The sequence below is a fragment of the Wickerhamomyces anomalus genome (assembly GCF_001661255.1).
Source record: "Wickerhamomyces anomalus NRRL Y-366-8 unplaced genomic scaffold WICANscaffold_7, whole genome shotgun sequence".
In the NCBI taxonomy this organism is placed as follows: Eukaryota; Fungi; Ascomycota; class Saccharomycetes; order Phaffomycetales; family Wickerhamomycetaceae; genus Hansenula; species Hansenula anomala.
The window spans coordinates 146,177-163,524 of record NW_017567116.1 but is presented as its reverse complement, the minus strand read 5'-3'; the positions used below and the strand labels follow the sequence as shown (position 1 = coordinate 163,524).

The window sequence follows — 17,348 nt, the reverse complement described above, 5'->3', positions numbered from 1 at the left end:
CCAAATGATTCATATTATGGTAAAATTATTCAATATAACCATGATCAGTACATTAATTGTATTATAAGTTACTAGTATAGCGTATATAATGTTATCCTATAATTATAATGTTGTAACTGTTAAAATAACGTCGTATCCAAATAATCGCAAGGATAATCAAACTCCACAATATAATGATAATTGTGAATTGTATGATCATTTATCGTAAAAATATAATAAATAACCATGCAACCAGTTATTAATTAATCACAGTAATTGAGCAATTAATATTATGAACTAAGTCATCTCATCCACCTTCGCAATTGTGAATTAATTAAAAAGCTTCAACAGCCACAATCGAGAAGCCACTGAGCCACTGGTTCAAGAGCAAGAAATGGATTGTGTGGCTAGAGGCCAGCGGCTAGTTTAGCTGTGCTTTTGTGGCTAGTATGGCACCAGGTCACGTGCCGTGCTGTGACCATAGGCTTAAAGCTTCAGAGATTCGTAATCACCATCCACAGTTGGCGACTCAGAAGCAGCGCTCTAGCCATCGCAGTGTGGCAAAGCGAAGAGAACCAATACTTATACGCTCCAGGATGCTCTGATTCTCTGCTACAGACCTCGTTAAGCAACCACCAGAATGTCTGATATCGAGGCTAACAACAACAACCCAGATCAGGACTCATCCTCGTCTGGAAGAATATATGAGTTGCACCAGTATCAAAACTATGATTCGATACCCTTGCTAGAGTACACTGAAGACCAAGTCTCCATAAAAGATTGGTGCAAACAATATTTCCATTCCCCAGGTGAAAAAGCTGTCCATTATGCTCGTTCTCTATTCCCAATCCACAGATGGATCTTGCACTATAATCCATCTTGGTTATACGCTGATGTTGTTGCTGGTGTCACGGTAGGTGTTGTCATGGTGCCTCAATCAATGTCCTATGCTCAAATCGCTGGGTTAGAACCTCAATATGGGTTATATTCTGCCTTTGTTGGTGTCTTTATCTATTGTTTCTTTGCAACTTCAAAAGATGTTTCTATTGGTCCTGTTGCTGTTATGTCTTTGGAAGTTTCAAAAGTTATAACTAGAGTTCAAGAAAGAGATCCTTCTTTACCTGGCCCTGTTATTGCTACTGTCTTATCTTTAATTTGTGGTTGTATTGCCATTGGTTTAGGTTTATTAAGATTAGGTTTCATATTAGAATTCATTTCAATGCCTGCTGTCTTGGGGTTCATGACTGGTTCTGCTTTTAATATCATCGCTGGTCAAGTCCCTGCCTTAATGGGTTACAATAAAAAAGTTAACACTAGAGCTTCAACTTATAAAGTTATCATTAATACTTTAAAACATTTACCTGATACTAAATTGGATGCTGCTTTTGGTTTAATCCCATTATTTTTATTATATCTTTGGAAATATATTTGTAACGTTGGTCCAAAAAGATATCCAAAGGCAAGATTATGGTTTTTCTATACTCAAGCTTTAAGAAATGGTGTTATCATTGTTATTTTCACTTTAATCTCTTGGGGGATCATTAGACATGATAAAAAATCTAAAAAAATTTCAGTATTGGGTACTGTTCCATCAGGTTTACGTGATGTTGGTTTAATGGAATTTCCTGATGGTATAATGTCCTCATTAGCTCCTGAATTACCAGCTGCTACAATTGTTTTATTATTGGAACATATCTCAATCTCAAAATCTTTTGGTCGTATAAATGATTATAAAATTGTTCCAGATCAAGAATTAGTTGCTATTGGTGCCACTAATTTAATTGGTACTTTTTTCAATGCTTATCCTGCTACTGGTTCTTTTTCAAGATCTGCATTAAAGGCTAAATGTAATGTTAAAACTCCATTAGCTGGTATTTATACTGGTGCTTGTGTCTTGTTGGCTTTATATTGTTTAACTGATGCCTTCTATTATATCCCAAAGGCTACTTTATCTGCTGTTATTATTCATGCTGTTAGTGATTTAATTGCAAATTATAAAACTACTTTGAATTTCTGGAGAATTGCACCAATTGATGCTGGTATCTTTTTAATTGCTGTCATTATTACCGTTTTTTCATCTATTGAAACTGGTATCTATTTTGCAATTTGTGCTTCTGTTGCTGTCTTATTATTTAATGTTGCATTCCCAAATGGTGAATTCCTTGGTAGAGTTAAAGTGGCTCAAGTTATCAATCCAGATTTGAAATCTGTTGATGATTTTTCAAATGATTCCAATTTAGAAATTGATGAATATGCTAATTTAGATTCCAAAAATAAATTAGATTTCATCAAATCCAAAACAAGATCAACTTCTAATAATAACAATAATAATAACAATTTGAATTTCATCACTAAATGGGTCCCATTAAACAAAAAAAATCTAAATAAAGATATTGATGTGCTACCACCTCCAAAAGGTATCATTGTTTTTAGACCTTCAGAATCTTGGACTTATTTGAATTGTTCATATCAATTTGATAAAATCTTGGAAGAAGTTAAATCTAAAACAAGAAAGGGTAAAATTAATACTTCAATGAAAAATATTGATAAACCATGGAATGATCCTGGCCCTCTAAGATTCTTCTGGTCTAAAAAACCAATTGTTTCAAGCCATGAAGATGATAATAGACCAATTTTACAAATTTTGGTTTTTGATTTCAGTTCAGTTAATCAAATTGATGCAACTGGTGTTCAAGCTTTAGTGGATTTAAGAAAAGCTATTAATAAATATGCTGATCGTGAAGTTGAATTTCATTTTGCTGGTATTCTAAGTCCTTGGATTAAAAAAGCTTTAATAAGTGCTCAATTTGGTATTGAAAGAAATGATGCTAAAGTTAATAATAATTTTGTGGATATTGTTCAAGATGAAGAAGCTGTTTATGGTTATAATGCTGCTGTCACCACTGATACTCCTTATTTCCATTTGGATTTACCTTCATTTGATAATTATGAAGATTAGAGAACGTTTTTTAGATGAATAGTTTTTGGTTTTGGTTTATCGTTCGTTTTTTCTCAAGGTTTTTTTTTGTTTGTTTTCACTTCTTTTGTTGTTATTTATTATATTTTAGTCTGAGACTAGTCTGAGACTATAAAAATTAAAAGGGTTTATTAGGTTATTCAATACAATTTGCTTTTGTAGATTCCTTTATTTTTCATGTAACACATTTTATCATTAAAAAATATTTATATATAGTAATAGTAGTTTCCATCAATCAATTCCAAAGATAACAAAAAGCACAACAACAAAATATTACTACACATCTAAATCATCTTCTGGAGTTAATGCACAATGCAAATCATACCATTCTTCACCACCATGCTGACATTTGCTTACACCTTTGGTAATAAACCCAATTCTATTATAAAAAGGTAGTAAATTTTCTTTAGCAATGATTGCAATTTTATCACCAACTTGTTGATTTGATAATTTTTGTATATAATCATGTAATAATAGTGTAGCTAGGTTTTTCTTTTGATAATTTGGATGAACAACAATTGAATGTATACCAATAGTTAATGAAGATTCAACATGCCCTTTTTTACGTTCAGATTCATTTATTATTGTACCCTTTGAGTTCAATTTTGGAATTTCCATAGCTTCTTCTGTAATAAAATCACCATATATCTTTGTACCTAAAATGTGTCCAATTAACTTTTCAGAAACAATTGTAGATCTTGGTTCTGGTAAATAATCATCATTAATGTCGTCAAGTGATTTCTTCTCTTTAGGAGCAGAATTCAATTCATCATCTTCAGCATCCACGTTATTTTTCAATTCATCGTCCTTTTCATGATATTTTGGTTCAAATTGTCTAATGAATAAACCTGATGATAATTCAGGACATGCTGATAATCTATAATTTAACCCTTCTAAACTACATCTTTCAGAAGGTTGGAACCCCAGGTTTTCCAATTCTTGCACCTGCTCGATGTCTTCCAAATTCAAAGGTCTTATGGCCAAATGTAGTGGTAAATCTGAACTCATTCTTTCCAATTATAAATCCAATCCGATTCAATGAGAATATCCTCGTTGTCGTCGTTCGTCGTTATTGTTTAACAAACTGCTCGTTGGCCTTCCAAAAACTCAACAAACAAAAAAACACACAGGTTCGCGAAAACCCAAACACCACGCGAAAAGGTCAAAAAAACGAGACGAAAAGATGAAGAGTTTCCAATTGAATTCTACACAGAAACCACGAGAAATACAAAGCAAAATGGGCACTGAAATAGCTGAATCCACACCATTGAACCAGATACTGCCTTTGGAATTGGTGGACAAGTGCATAGGATCCAAAATATGGGTGTTGTTGAGTGGTGACAAGGAATTTACAGGAACTTTGGTTGGGTTTGATGATTTCGTCAACATGGTTTTAGAAGACGTTACTGAATAGTGAGTATGACCTTTTCATTTTCGCGAGAACGGTTTAACTAATATTTAGTGACATTGATGGTACAACTACACAAAGACCAAAGATACTATTGAGTGGGAATCATATTGTGATGTTGGTTCCAGGAGGTGAAGGTCCAAAGAAATGAAGAAATCTACTGTTATGATAATAAATAATAATGTACATTATGAGGGTTCTAAGTGTTTATTTGTTCTTTTGATTATTTGGATGTAGTTGTGGAAGTTTCTGACAAGACATCAACATTTGTGGAACTGGCTCTCCAACAAATCAACATGAATAGAGATCTATATGGGGCATAATCTTTTGCTATATGCTGAACATAAAGATCATGAATGATTTTCCAATCTCTCTTTTTACCATCATCAAACTTGGACTTCTTTTTTTGAATTGATGTGTCAACTTCTTTTTGTGCCTTTTGCAAAATTTCTGGTCTTGATTCAAGATATCTTGAAATCCCTCTAGCAACACCAAGATCATCACTTGCAAAAACATCTAATTTGTGTAATGCAAAAGTTAAAAACATCTTTGCACTCCACTCTCCTATACCTTTGATACTAACTAATTTCTCCAAGATATCTTGATCTGAACAATTTTCAAAGATTTTTTGTGAAATTTCCCCATCAATAAAATTTTGACAAATAGATTTAATATATTCAGTTTTCCTAACTGATAATCCTGCGCTTCTTAAAGTTTCATCTTTAGTATTTATAACCTCTTGTGGTGTTGGGAATTGACCTTTATCATTGAAAACACCAACAAATTTGGCTTCGATTGATCTAGCTGCAGCCCCACTCACTTGTTGACCAATAACACTTCTACATAGTTTTTCAAAATGGCCCTGGTCTGTATTAGAAGGTTTTTCAGATGGATGGAAAGGTCCAAATGGTTGACTAACAATTAATGGATACAATGACGGATCTATAGTTAAAACATGTTTAAGACCTTTGACAAATTCAGGTTGGTGTAGAGATTTGAAGGATTCTGGAAGTGACAAATCTGAAGGAATAGGGTACTGGAGTAATAGTTCAGCTTCTCTTTGCTTGAATGAGGTCTTCTTTTTTGGACTTTTCGGCGTTGCACTCTGTCTAACTCTTTTCTTCTTTGGAGTGGATGGGATATCCTCATCATTTATGGGTCCCAATTTATCACCATCTTGTGGGAAATCTCTCACGATTGAGGCAGATCTCAAAGTTCTTTTAGCAGCAGACATATAGTTCACACTCTTTGAAACGTTCCAGAAGGTTCTTAAATGCTGAGTTCCAAGGTGGTGGCGAATCATCAGTTTTTTCCAATTTGCCTCTTTGATGTTGAATTTGTCAGGCAGATCTACAAAATCAAGGGAAAAACTACTTTTGACACATCAACAAAACCATCAACAACAACAAATTACAACAACAGCTCAAAATGGTCAAACTCACAGCGTCTGTCGAGGATAAGGATCAGTTCTTCCCTATAGACATCAGCACAGAGCTCACATTGCTCGATTTCAAAGCATACTTGAGCGCAGAATGTGATATTGATCCAAGTGATCAGGTATTAATCCTCAACTCTGTGGAATTGAAAGGTGATGACAAGACTTTGGCTGACTTGGGAGTCAATGATAATGAGCTTTTGATTATAAAGAGCAAGAAGGCGGTCCAACCACCATCAGCACCATTACAACAACAACAATCTGCAACCAATAGTGGCTCAAGTTTGATAGATCAACAAGCGGAAAGATTAAGACAAGAGATCCTAAACAATCCAGCTGCTAGAAGACAAATCACAACCTTAAATCCAGGAATAGAGAACGTACTCAATGATCCAGTTCAATTTAAAAACGTTATTGCCTCCACTTTACAACAACAACAAAGCTCAAATTTCCCTGGTGGCGCTTCTCAAGAGGAATGGTTGAGATTACAAAGTGATCCTGATAATCCAGAAAGTCAAAGAAGAATAATGGAACTAATCGAGCAAGATCAAATAGAAGAAAATATGAGAAATGCATTGGAATTAACACCTGAAAGTTTTGCTAGTGTTTCAATGTTATATATCAATTGTGAAGTTAACGGACATCCAATTAAGGCATTCGTTGATTCTGGGGCTCAAACAACTATTGTTAGTACAAGATTAGCTGAAGAATGTAATATTGCAAGATTGATTGACAAGAGATTCAGAGGTGAAGCTCGTGGTGTGGGTAAAACTGAAATTTTAGGAAGAATTCATAGTGCTCCATTGAAGATTGAAAATCAATATATCCCTTGCAGTTTCACGGTATTAGATACTCCAGTTGATATGTTGTTGGGTTTAGATAGTGAGTACTTGTTTCGAATACTTTAAAGTAAATTTTACTAACAAATCTACATAGTGTTGAAAAGACATCAAGCAAACATTGATTTGAAAAGAAACGTTCTAGTTATAGCAGACACTGAAACTCCATTCTTGAGTGAAGCTGATATACCACAGGGAATTTTCAATCCATCAGCTTCAATTGGTCAACAATTAGGTGGTGGTCCATTACCATCTTCCAATGCTGAAACAGCTAAACCACCAGCTGCTACTGCTGCTGCCAATGCTGCAGCTTCTAGAAGTCAATCATCCACTGCTCCAAGAGCTCAAGCACCACAAGCTAATGTTGATGAAGAAACTGTAAATAACCTTATAGGATTGGGATTCTCCAGACAGGAAGTTATAAGAGCATTGCAACAAACTGGTGGAAATGCAGAATTAGCAGCTTCAATCTTATTTTCATAGATCAACATTTGAATACTTTCTATCATTTGTATTAATGAATTTCAGTGTAGGATGACTCCCAATGATATCTTTTGATAGCCCAGTCCATATCCATTGTACTTTATTCTTTGGAACATTAATTTCTGCTATGAAATTTTCAATAAATGCTCTATCATGCAAATTTATCGAGTTTGTGTAAACTAAAAATTCATTGAAAATGGAAACCGAAGACCAAAACGACAACTTTCTTAAACATGCAATAGTTAATGAAGACACTTGCCCCCCATTCAAACAGTGAACGTATAAAGGTGAATAATCAACGTTAATCATCAATTCCAGGGCCTTCACAACAGCTGAGTAACCTATTGGAACACCACGTTTCTTACGTTTACCACCTTCTTTCCCACATTCAATATGAACCAACTGGATATTGTTCTGCTTAGCAAACTCATACAATGCCCCATCAGTCTCTGGAGTAATTGGTTCAGGAGTCAAAGACACAATGTATTTTAGCCTTAGTCGTTTGAGAAAGCGATAATTGATCTGTCTTGGGTATGAGCCTCTGTAAAGATGTGGCTGGAGAGCGCTGAATCGCAAAGGAGGCACCAAGGGTTCGACTGAGCGGGTTGACATCATCAACAAAAGGAGGATTTGGTCTGTTTCGTGATGGGGTTGAGTCCTGTCAAAGAGTGCTTTGTGAAGTTTTGATTTTTTTCCAAAAAAATAAGTTGAAAGGGAACACGAACGTTCATCAAACAAACATCTCCATTTGACACCATCTACTCAATTTGCAAAGAAATACATCTAAAGCTGCTTAGCCCGATAGTGTGACTTATAAACAGAGAAAATGGATTTGATCTATGAACAATCTGCTAATTCAAAAACCAACGAATCTCAAGAAACATTAAAAGCAACAAACTCTAATGACCCTTCAAATGAGTTAAACAAGAAAACTGAAGAGTCTTTTGAGAAATTTGAAAATGAAGTTTCAAAAACTTACGATGCCATTGAGACTAAAGCTTCAACATGGGGTGCTTCATTTGGTTCATTTATAAGTAATTTCAAAGTCAATGATTACATTAATGAAACACGAAAACAAGTTGAGAACTTTCATTTAGATGAAAAAGTTAATTTAACAAAATCCACAGTTACAAAGAAGTTTGAAGAAATACAAAGTAGACTTGTTAATGAAGAAAATACAACCAAGTCAAAAAACATGTGGAGTTTGTTATCAAATAAAACAAATACATATTTGGATGAATTGGATAAGGAATTAGAACAAGTTGAGACGTTTGCAGGTTCATATGTTAACAAATTCGGTCAATTTATCAAGGACTCAATTGTAATTTCGAATCCTGAAGATGAGGACGAATTGATTGATGATAGTGAAGGTGATTTGTTATTCAATGTTTTAGATGATTCCAAATCAAGACCCCAGAAAGTTACATCAACAAGAACTGAAGCTCAATTATATGCATTACATACATCACCAGAATTATATCTTACAAATGCTCAAGATGAAACATATGATCAATTCAAGAAAAGTTTCAAATTGGATTCCAAAACTGAAGATATTGCAGCTTTATTGAAACAAAATGTTGAATTGAACAAACTTTCAACAAGTATAGTCCCTGAAAAAGTCAAATATGACGAGTTTTGGACTAGATATTTCTATCTATACGATAAAATATTGAAAGAAGAATCCAATCGTAAAAAATTATTGAAAAAGGGAAATGATACAAATGAAACAAAATCTGAAAATGTTGAATGGAGTGACGAAGAAGAAGGTGATGAAAATGATGAAGCTAAAAATAAACATGAAAAATCAACAACTTCTAGTGAAGGTACCTATGAGCTAAAATCTGTTAATTCATCAACTTTAGATGTTACAAAAGAAGCTAGAAACACGAAAAATAAGGATAAAACAAATTCAAACAAAAATGATGACAACGATGACGATGAAGACGATGATGATTGGGAATAAAAAAGATATTATATAATTACAACTATCTTAAAATACAATACTATTCATTACTATTGACATTTTTTTTTCTATCTATCATTATTATACTTTTGATCATCTAATATTTAATTTTTTCTTGTGTAAAACAAAACATATGCATTACTGTTAACAACATAAGTCTTTGCAACATCTTTAACAACTCTCGTATCATCAAAATAACACCATTTCTTAGTTGATCCTTTCCATACATATGAAGTATAATGTCCACTTCCAAGTGTACCTGAATGGTTTGACACTCCATAAAGTGAATATGAAAAAGGTGGTGTTTGACCTCTTATTGGGAAATTTAAAAGTTGTTGAGCTTCATCTTTAGTTGTAACTTTCGGCCAATATTTTGTCAAATCCATTTCAAATGGATAATCAATAAATTTAGTGATTTTTTGTAAATTCATCCCAGTTTTAAATCTTTTCAAATGAATGATCAAATTGCTTGGTAATCTCGTTATGGTGATCTTTTTAGTTGATTTTCTTAATTTTTTACATTTGGAACAATTCCATCTATCTTCACCATCCAAAATTTCTAATTTTGTAAATTCCTCCAAACACTTATCCAAGGGTATTTTATCAACAGGTCTATTTGAAAACCCTTCTGGGATTGGTAAACTCAATACTGAAAAAGCTTGATATGTTGTCGATGTGGTACCACATTCTAGACATTTCAACTGACTAGAGTATTGACCTTGGAAGAAAGATACTATTGCACTAAAATCTGTCTTGAGATATCTTTCCCATTCAATAGTTGATGCTAACCTAATTGGCATTTTTTCTCTATAACTCTCTTCTTCTTCTGTTAATTCTTTAAGCCTTGGTCTATTACCAGCTTCATTTAGATCTTCATGAAGACCATCTAGAACAAAATTCAAAAATTCAGAACAATCCTGTTGATCGTCATTTTTAAACATCGAATTGATAGAACCGACTGCAATCTTAAAATTTCGTGGCTCATAGATTGAGTTTGATTTTTGGAAAACAGATTGTGCCAATTCAGCAAAGAATTTTGCCATAATACCCTTTGTGCCTAGCTTGCTGTTTATGTTAACATGCTGTTTGTATGACCCGTTCAAGAATATTTGCAATAACGGGATGGTACCAAGTAAACATTGAATAATTGAATTCATATAGCATGAGTTCCCAATATTACACAAACCCGTGGCACAGTGTAATTCTTGAATATTAATTGTATTAGGCTTCATAGTATTTCCATTTGAAACATCACCATTACTCGACTTTTTCTCTTGGAGAATAGTGGGCATTTTGGAAGATGAAACGTTATCTGTTTTTAAACTGGAAGATGAAGTTGATTTCAACGACGGGAGCTTAAAGCTGTTTGATCTTTTGATCTTAGGGGAAGCTTGTCTTTGAGTATAGAATTGCGGAGTCATTGATCTATTGAAAGAACTGGATGAGTCATGAAAATCTGTCTTCAATGGATTTGATAAATAATCATTGAAGCTTCTTGCAATAGGAGAATTGATAGACCTACTTTGGCTCGGTGTCCTGGACAGTAATCTTGGAGGTTGTGACAGTTCACCATGATTATGGCCAAAACTTGATAGCCCGAAATTTGAAATCCATGAATCCATCCCACCCGATAAAACAACAGGGGTTCTCTTTAATGGATTCTCAAATGATTTATAAGCCATTGTTTTAAAAAACTTTGACAAAGTTTCTGAGTCATTGATACTTGAAGATCTTTGGTCATAAATCACAATCAACTCAAATTCAGATCTCTTATTAAATAAAATCTTTTCAGACTCTGGGGATGTCAATAATGCAAAGTTTTCAATATCCGAATCTGTATACTTTGACCGTATTGAAACAGGCTCGATGCAAATAGTGGTAGCTGATCTTATGTGGTTTTTCTTAAACTCATCTCTCGATCTTAAATCAATAAGTAGTATTTCGCTCTTGTTCTTCTCTAGCAAGCCTTTAAGAAACCTTGGTTCAATAATCCCATTACGAAAAGTGTCAAACACCGATTCTTGATTCTTCTCTAAAGAGCTTGTTCTATTAAGCTCAGTATTTGAAATAGAATTTGAGTTTCCTGATCCTAGATGATCTTTGATAGTTTGAAAATGCTTATCATTGAAAAGCCTTGATGTTAAATCATTATAAATCTTGAAACATTCCTTCTCTTTATCTGTTGCTCCCATCTTATACTTTGAATAATCAGGAAGTTTGGGTATCTTTTCAGCGATGAATGATGCTGCAATCTTATAGTAGATGAAAGCTTTTTCATAATCTGGACCACCATCATTTACGACTTCCTTTTTGTACTATTGAAGTTAACGTTAGTTCAGTCATTTTAATCATAGAGAAAATCATACTCACATTATCATATGCATCTAATGATTCAGTCAAGCATTCATAAAAGGTTGAAGCCTCCGAGTCTTCCATGAACTCATCTACTAAAGTAGTTAGTTCTGAGAGACTTTTCAGATTATGCGTTTTGCCATTATCTTCAGTCATTTGTTTGGGGGTGGACCCAGGTGTTTTTGTGAAACTGTTACACAAAACCAGAAAATGTTTGCTTGCGAAAGTAAAATGCACAAAGACAAACTTTTATTTCACAATCTATGACGTTGAGTATTGGAGTGGATGAGTTGAGTTTGTGCAACTGTCGCCATCAAAATGTGAGTAAACAATCAATCAACTTCTTCTCAATCATTCTCGCGACCCTGCTGACACGTAGCACTTGTGCAGATTTGTGGAGCAATTCTTCGCGAAATCTTCACAATAGAAGTTACAACTCATTTGTACTCATCATTATTGGCATATACTAAATCAATCTCATATACATATAAGTAGGTAACGTGTCTCATGTGGAATATTTTTTTCAGGTAATGAAATTCAGTGATTATTGCTCTTACATATAATCTTCTGGACGATCTTGTTCCTCAGCAGTTCTTCTTCCTTTCTCTTTCAAGTCTTTATAACCTTTGGAGTTTTCGTCTGCAACTTTTTTTGAATAGCCCTTTTCGTTCGATTTTCCAAACTCATCCGATAGCTTCTTCATCTTGTTCAATTCTTCTTGAGTAATTTCAACGTTAAAGGCTTTTTGATCTGAGTTGATATCTTTATCTGTTTTAACCTTTTCATTTGTAGAGTGGGACCAGACTGTTTGGAAACGATATTGTTGGCATCTAGCAGCAGCTGATGATCTCACTGCAATTGGTTTCAAAGTATTTAATCTCATAAGTAGTGTCATTGTAAATTGTATTTGTAGTGGTTCTTTGGTTAAACTTGTTATGTGTAAAAAAAAAGAGTAAGGCTAAAAAGAAGAATCTACTCTTTATATAACCTTATTGAACTCAGCCAATTAGCAAAGTAAATTATTAATAGTGCATTACATTAGTACACCATTTCAGGAGACTATGTGTCCCTGATGTCAGTTGTTTGAGTTTAATCTCACGATTGCTGTTCTCTGGAAAATTACATTATACATCCAGCAATGATTACATAAAACTGATTGGTAAGTGGACTCCAGAGCTTTGAAGCTTATTTCTGGGCCTGAATGGATAAAAGGTGTGAGATACCAATCAGATATATATCAAAGACCAACGTACAATGATTTCATCTTACTTCAATGTTAGGTTGGTGGATTGAAACGGTTCAGAATCATCACCAGCAAAAAAAAATTTAGAGAAAAACAGTACAGAAGAGACAGGTACGCTTGAAAACGCTGAACAGCTGGACCTCAACCAAGATGAATGGTGAAATGAATAGCTTGAAAGATGTTGAATATAATCTCTCGCATGATATCAATACGATCAAAGATCTTAATTACCAACAGTTAGCTTTGGTAAAGTCAGAAATTGAGTCAGAGCTAAATAAGTTGTTTGAAGTACTGCAAAAGGTGAGCTATGAATATCTATCACCTTGACTTGATAAAACTAGAACTAACGCATATTTCAAGAATAAAGTGTCAATGGATTCTGCTTTAATTACTCATGATGGCTTTCCTAGATCTGATGTCAATGTCATTGAGATACGCAACGTTAGAGTGAAAATTATCAAGTTGCGAAATGATTTAACCATTGTTATCAACGCACTTAGTGAAAAACTACACTCACAATTCCAAAACACTGAACCTGAAAAGAAGATAGATAGTGACCTCTTGATTCCATTCGCAAAAGTCACTGAGGTGGTTGATAGCGGTCCTGCAGCTCAAGCAGTATGTATATCAAACAATTACAAACACCCAGCAGCTTTTTATTAACTGATTACAAACAAGGGTATTCGTGTCGATGATAAGATAGTTATATTTGGAACAATTAATGTCACAAATCATAACAACTTACAAAATATTGGACTGATTGTGAAAAACAATGTCAACGTAAGTAACTGAACTATCACGATGACTTTTAAATTTTTATTGAACAATACTCTAACAAAACATTAATAGAAACCAATTGAGATCAAAGTTCTAAGAGGATCACAAAAACTGCACCTGGAAATCAAGCCAACTTCTGACTGGCCAGGGAATGGTTTATTAGGCTGCCGTATCATTCAAATATAATGCCATGAAATCAATCTGGATTTCAGCCTCCATGTAGAGTAGAAGTAAATGCAATAACATCACCAGCTTCAAGTTCATATGATTCTTCACCTTCTAGTTCCCAATCTGTATCATTTATTAAAGTCAAGATACCTGGGCGACTGTCCAATGTTCTTGTTAGTTGATAAGTTAATAAAGCTTCGAGAATTTCACTTACACACTTCCATTATCCAAAAACACTTCCACATCTTTTGGATCCTTGATCATGTTATCCACTATGAATTTTATTAGATCAGCAACAGTTAAAGTTGAACCATCTTCTCTATCTGGTAATGTAACTTTGTGATATCTTTGACTTTCAAATATCACGTCTAGCCCACCACTTGCTCGGATGTTAATAGCTGTCCACTCCGTAATAGCGAGAATGACTTACAGAAACTCTAACTTGATAGGTAATGGCATATTGGATGGTTTGGTTTGACTACGATCTGGACTTTGGAGCATGCTGGAAGACTGTACTAGTTGATGAAAGATATTTTTTTATTGTAAAAAACAACATCCAAACACCACATGTTTTAATCAACCTGATCTTTGTTTGACATTTCTCACTCCCTTATAACAACGACTTTTCTGATCTCTGGACTTCTTACAATGCTGAAAGTTGTCATGGAAATTCTTTTCTTTGGATTCACTGTCATTATTGGACGCTCCATGAAGCAATACTGATCTGTGAGTTTCTTATGACACAAAAACACAAAACACAAAACACAAAACACAAAACACAAAACACAAAACACAAAACAGAAAACACAAAACAGAAAACACAAAACACAAAACACAAAACACAAAAGCCACTTCAAATATGTCTGGCTATGGTATGGTCACCACAAGTACGGCTTGTATTAAAACTCAATCTTGAGGTAAGTTACACAAAGAGGATCTGAATATATAAACACTACTTTATCACCAAATATTCCAAAATTTTTCTCAACATAATTTGAACTTCATCATTACTGAAAGCAATCTCAAATGATGCAACCTGGGTTACTTTATTTGAATACTATTTATCAATATGGGGGATCGTTTATTCTATTATAGTTCTCTGGGGTCTGGAGCATCAAATTTTTTCTTTGGAGCCAAAGGTGCCAACATACAAAGTGACTTCATTGACATATTAGATTCCAACTTAACTGTGGGCATGAAGGCTTGAACTTTCCAAAGCATTGCATGTTTCAATTTCAAACAGACTTCTTCGAAGTTTTGATAAAATGAGCCCTTCAAAGTCACGAAACTCACCTGTTCAATTGAGCATTGAAACTCAAACTCAAATATTATCAAATTCAAATAGCCTTCAACATAACAAAATAAAAGCTTCACAAGAAGGTAAAAAGGAGAACTGAAAGGCCAAAAAGAATTCAAATAGAATCTTCTAAAATTAAAAGAAACCAACCAACAACAATCGTTCGCGCCTTTAATCTGAGGTACAAATCGATAGCGATTGTATACAAAAATAGACACAAAGCATAGAAAGCTAAGAAAAGACTATAAACGTATTCTGCTATTGATATACCTATACGAAACAACATTCGAGCCCCGCCAGATAAAACACACAGAAATAATAAACGGGGTAAAACAATTTGAAAAACGACACTATTAACAAGAGATACTCCCAAACATAACAAAGCGTAAGATCAGGCGGAATCAAGACCAAAGTTGAGAAAGCATGCCAATAATGCCTCTGAATTCTAATGGCTTAACCCAAACACCGAAATATTGAAACCAAGAATCAAAGGACGCTTTGATAACCAAAATTTTAACCTTTGGAATATGTGATGCACAAATAAACAAGTTTCATGACCAGAATCTGTGCAAGACAATCCATATACCAATAACGCACCAATTAATTTAACAAACCTCTATTTTATAAAGAAGGGTCATAAAAACTGACAAAAATATAGCATATTGCCCAAAAAGCTACAAAAATAGCTAATAGCAAGGTACGTAGCGGAACAGCTAATAAATTAGCATGATCACTTAAACCAAGGGTTTCCAAGCAAGTTTTAATTATGTGAATCAGGTTTTTCATCACACAGTACTGAGAAATAGCCCAGAGTGTTATCTATTACACCACTTGCACAGATTTTCCTTGGTGCGACATTTGGTCACCAGAGAGATTCGTAAAACACTGTTGATGCATGCGGTATCCCAAGTTGTTGCTTATTCAACAGTATCTACAGGTAATAACCCTAGAAATGGCGGCACCAGAGTTATTGCTGTGGTGAGCTATTTAGAGCTCCTGACAACGCGTTGCCATAGATGTTTCTGGAACAGCGATTGTCTGGGGCTACAGCCGAAAGTCGTCTCCATAGGGAACAACCGATATAGATATAAAGTAGAAGTAGCACAATTTTGTACGCCAGACTTCATGAGCTTTAAACACAGTTCCAAGTAGAGTGTATAATGATTTTTCTTGAACGTATTCACCAATGATATCAATTTTTATTCCTAACCATTGACCATGATGATCATTCTTGTGACGTTAATACTAGTGGAAATGCTCACATCATCAGACATTAACAAGTACTGGCACAGGGTTGGCTAGTGACTCAATTTGTGGTGAGGGTATGACACTACCAAATGAAGTTGAAAGCATGCTCTGCAGAGGTGGTAGAAATGGTACCACCTGAGATGTTTTCTGGGGTGTGCAATTTATATCTCCAGGCAACAGGTTGTCATAGATGTTTCTGTAACAGCGATTGTCTAGGGATACAACCGAAACTCGTCTCCATAGGCAACAGCCGGCAGTAAAAAACCAGGACGATTTATGTTGAAGTTAGAAGCGAGATAGGTTAAGAAAAATGATGGTTGGCTAAGATAAAAAGAGCCGTATGCCCAGAAGAAGGCGGCTGTGTGTAAAGTGTGACCAGAGTATGACAAATTATGAGTAATGATGACAAATTGGTCATCATGTGGTGGCTATGTGGAACAAATATGAAACATTGACGGAACATTGTGGAAACATTTGGATTAAGAAAAAGAATATAAATATGAGAGAAATCCACTTGATATTGTGTATAAGTTTGTTTAATAAAGTATCGAGTGTAGAATTAATATGGATCATATTAATAATCGTATTGCTACCCTCCAACAATTTAGTAGTACCACAACAATATAAAGGAACCAGTAAGTCTGTGGATGATATTAATGTCTGATGTTGTTATAGATTTATTTCATGCTTTCAAAGCAGCTGCATGAAGAGTTTGTTAAGGTGCATCCTATTTTCTCTGAGGATGGCTAGCTCTGCACCTGTACTCTGAATTTACTAGATCTCGTTACTTTAACAGCTGAAGTCAAGATTTATTCCAGAGGGGATCCTGTTGTTAGATACTAACGTGACAGCCACAAGGCAATAGCGCGACTAAATGGTTTCCTGAGTTATAGCCCTGGAGATCAGTTTCTCGAGTTATATCTGTGGCAATGTGTTGCTTCAGCTATAACTCTGGTAGTACGGTCTCTTAACTGTGGCAATCTGTCGCTTGAGCTATATCCGGGGCAAGATGGTTTCTCAAGTAATGTCCATGACAATAGGTTGCTTGAGTTATAACACTTACAACCGTTTCGTGGGTTGTTTCCCTGGTGAGCTTGCATAGAGTTTCGTAATCGATAGCTGCATTGAAGTAGTTTGACCACGAATCCGGCTATTCTGGAGCCGTCGATACTCAACTTA

At 34.6% G+C, this 17,348-nt stretch overlaps 8 protein-coding genes across 8 annotated transcripts; 3 read left to right on the top strand and 5 right to left on the bottom strand.

Annotated features, from left to right (window-relative positions):
• Positions 1-428: 428 nt before the first annotated feature.
• WICANDRAFT_85966 (SLC26/SulP family anion transporter) lies at positions 429-2,938 on the top strand (the record flags this gene model as incomplete). Its single annotated transcript, XM_019185976.1, has 2 exons — positions 429-443; positions 689-2,938. 2 exons carry the CDS (start codon positions 429-431, stop codon positions 2,936-2,938), a joined length of 2,265 nt encoding a protein of 754 aa, XP_019036217.1.
• Positions 2,907-4,343, bottom strand: PAA1 (polyamine acetyltransferase). The gene is given in 2 exon segments (XM_019186586.1): positions 2,907-3,046; positions 3,058-4,343. The coding sequence occupies 1 exon segment, from the start codon at positions 3,962-3,964 to the stop codon at positions 3,233-3,235; it is 732 nt and encodes a 243-aa protein (XP_019036216.1). The 5' UTR covers positions 3,965-4,343; the 3' UTR covers positions 2,907-3,046; positions 3,058-3,232.
• Positions 4,344-4,587: 244 nt separating this feature from the next.
• MAG1 (DNA-3-methyladenine glycosylase II) lies at positions 4,588-5,598 on the bottom strand (the record flags this gene model as incomplete). Its single annotated transcript, XM_019182416.1, has 1 exon — positions 4,588-5,598. One exon carries the CDS (start codon positions 5,596-5,598, stop codon positions 4,588-4,590), a length of 1,011 nt encoding a protein of 336 aa, XP_019036215.1.
• Positions 5,599-6,734: 1,136 nt separating this feature from the next.
• On the bottom strand, positions 6,735-7,733 carry OCA6 (protein-tyrosine-phosphatase; the record flags this gene model as incomplete). The annotated part of the gene is made up of 1 exon (XM_019182827.1): positions 6,735-7,733. The coding sequence occupies one exon, from the start codon at positions 7,731-7,733 to the stop codon at positions 7,116-7,118; it is 618 nt and encodes a 205-aa protein (XP_019036214.1). The 3' UTR covers positions 6,735-7,115.
• A 214-nt stretch (positions 7,734-7,947) lies between these two features.
• DOS2 (Dos2p) lies at positions 7,948-9,084 on the top strand (the record flags this gene model as incomplete). The annotated part of the gene is made up of 1 exon (XM_019183884.1): positions 7,948-9,084. The coding sequence occupies one exon, from the start codon at positions 7,948-7,950 to the stop codon at positions 9,082-9,084; it is 1,137 nt and encodes a 378-aa protein (XP_019036213.1).
• A 104-nt stretch (positions 9,085-9,188) lies between these two features.
• Positions 9,189-10,316, bottom strand: DOA4 (ubiquitin-specific protease DOA4; the record flags this gene model as incomplete). The annotated part of the gene is made up of 1 exon (XM_019185975.1): positions 9,189-10,316. The coding sequence occupies one exon, from the start codon at positions 10,314-10,316 to the stop codon at positions 9,189-9,191; it is 1,128 nt and encodes a 375-aa protein (XP_019036212.1).
• A 1,673-nt stretch (positions 10,317-11,989) lies between these two features.
• WICANDRAFT_81237 (uncharacterized protein) lies at positions 11,990-12,331 on the bottom strand (the record flags this gene model as incomplete). Its single annotated transcript, XM_019185200.1, has 1 exon — positions 11,990-12,331. The coding sequence occupies one exon, from the start codon at positions 12,329-12,331 to the stop codon at positions 11,990-11,992; it is 342 nt and encodes a 113-aa protein (XP_019036211.1).
• Positions 12,332-12,841: 510 nt separating this feature from the next.
• On the top strand, positions 12,842-13,781 carry NAS2 (Nas2p; the record flags this gene model as incomplete). The annotated part of the gene is made up of 4 exons (XM_019182826.1): positions 12,842-12,979; positions 13,040-13,297; positions 13,358-13,459; positions 13,529-13,781. The coding sequence occupies 4 exons, from the start codon at positions 12,842-12,844 to the stop codon at positions 13,640-13,642; spliced, it is 612 nt and encodes a 203-aa protein (XP_019036210.1). The 3' UTR covers positions 13,643-13,781.
• Positions 13,782-17,348: the final 3,567 nt, after the last annotated feature.

Excerpts from the sequence above, each read along its gene's own strand:
- PAA1 (XM_019186586.1), bottom strand. The coding sequence starts at position 3,964 with ATGAGTTCAGATTTACCACTACATTTGGCCATAAGACCTTTGAATTTG.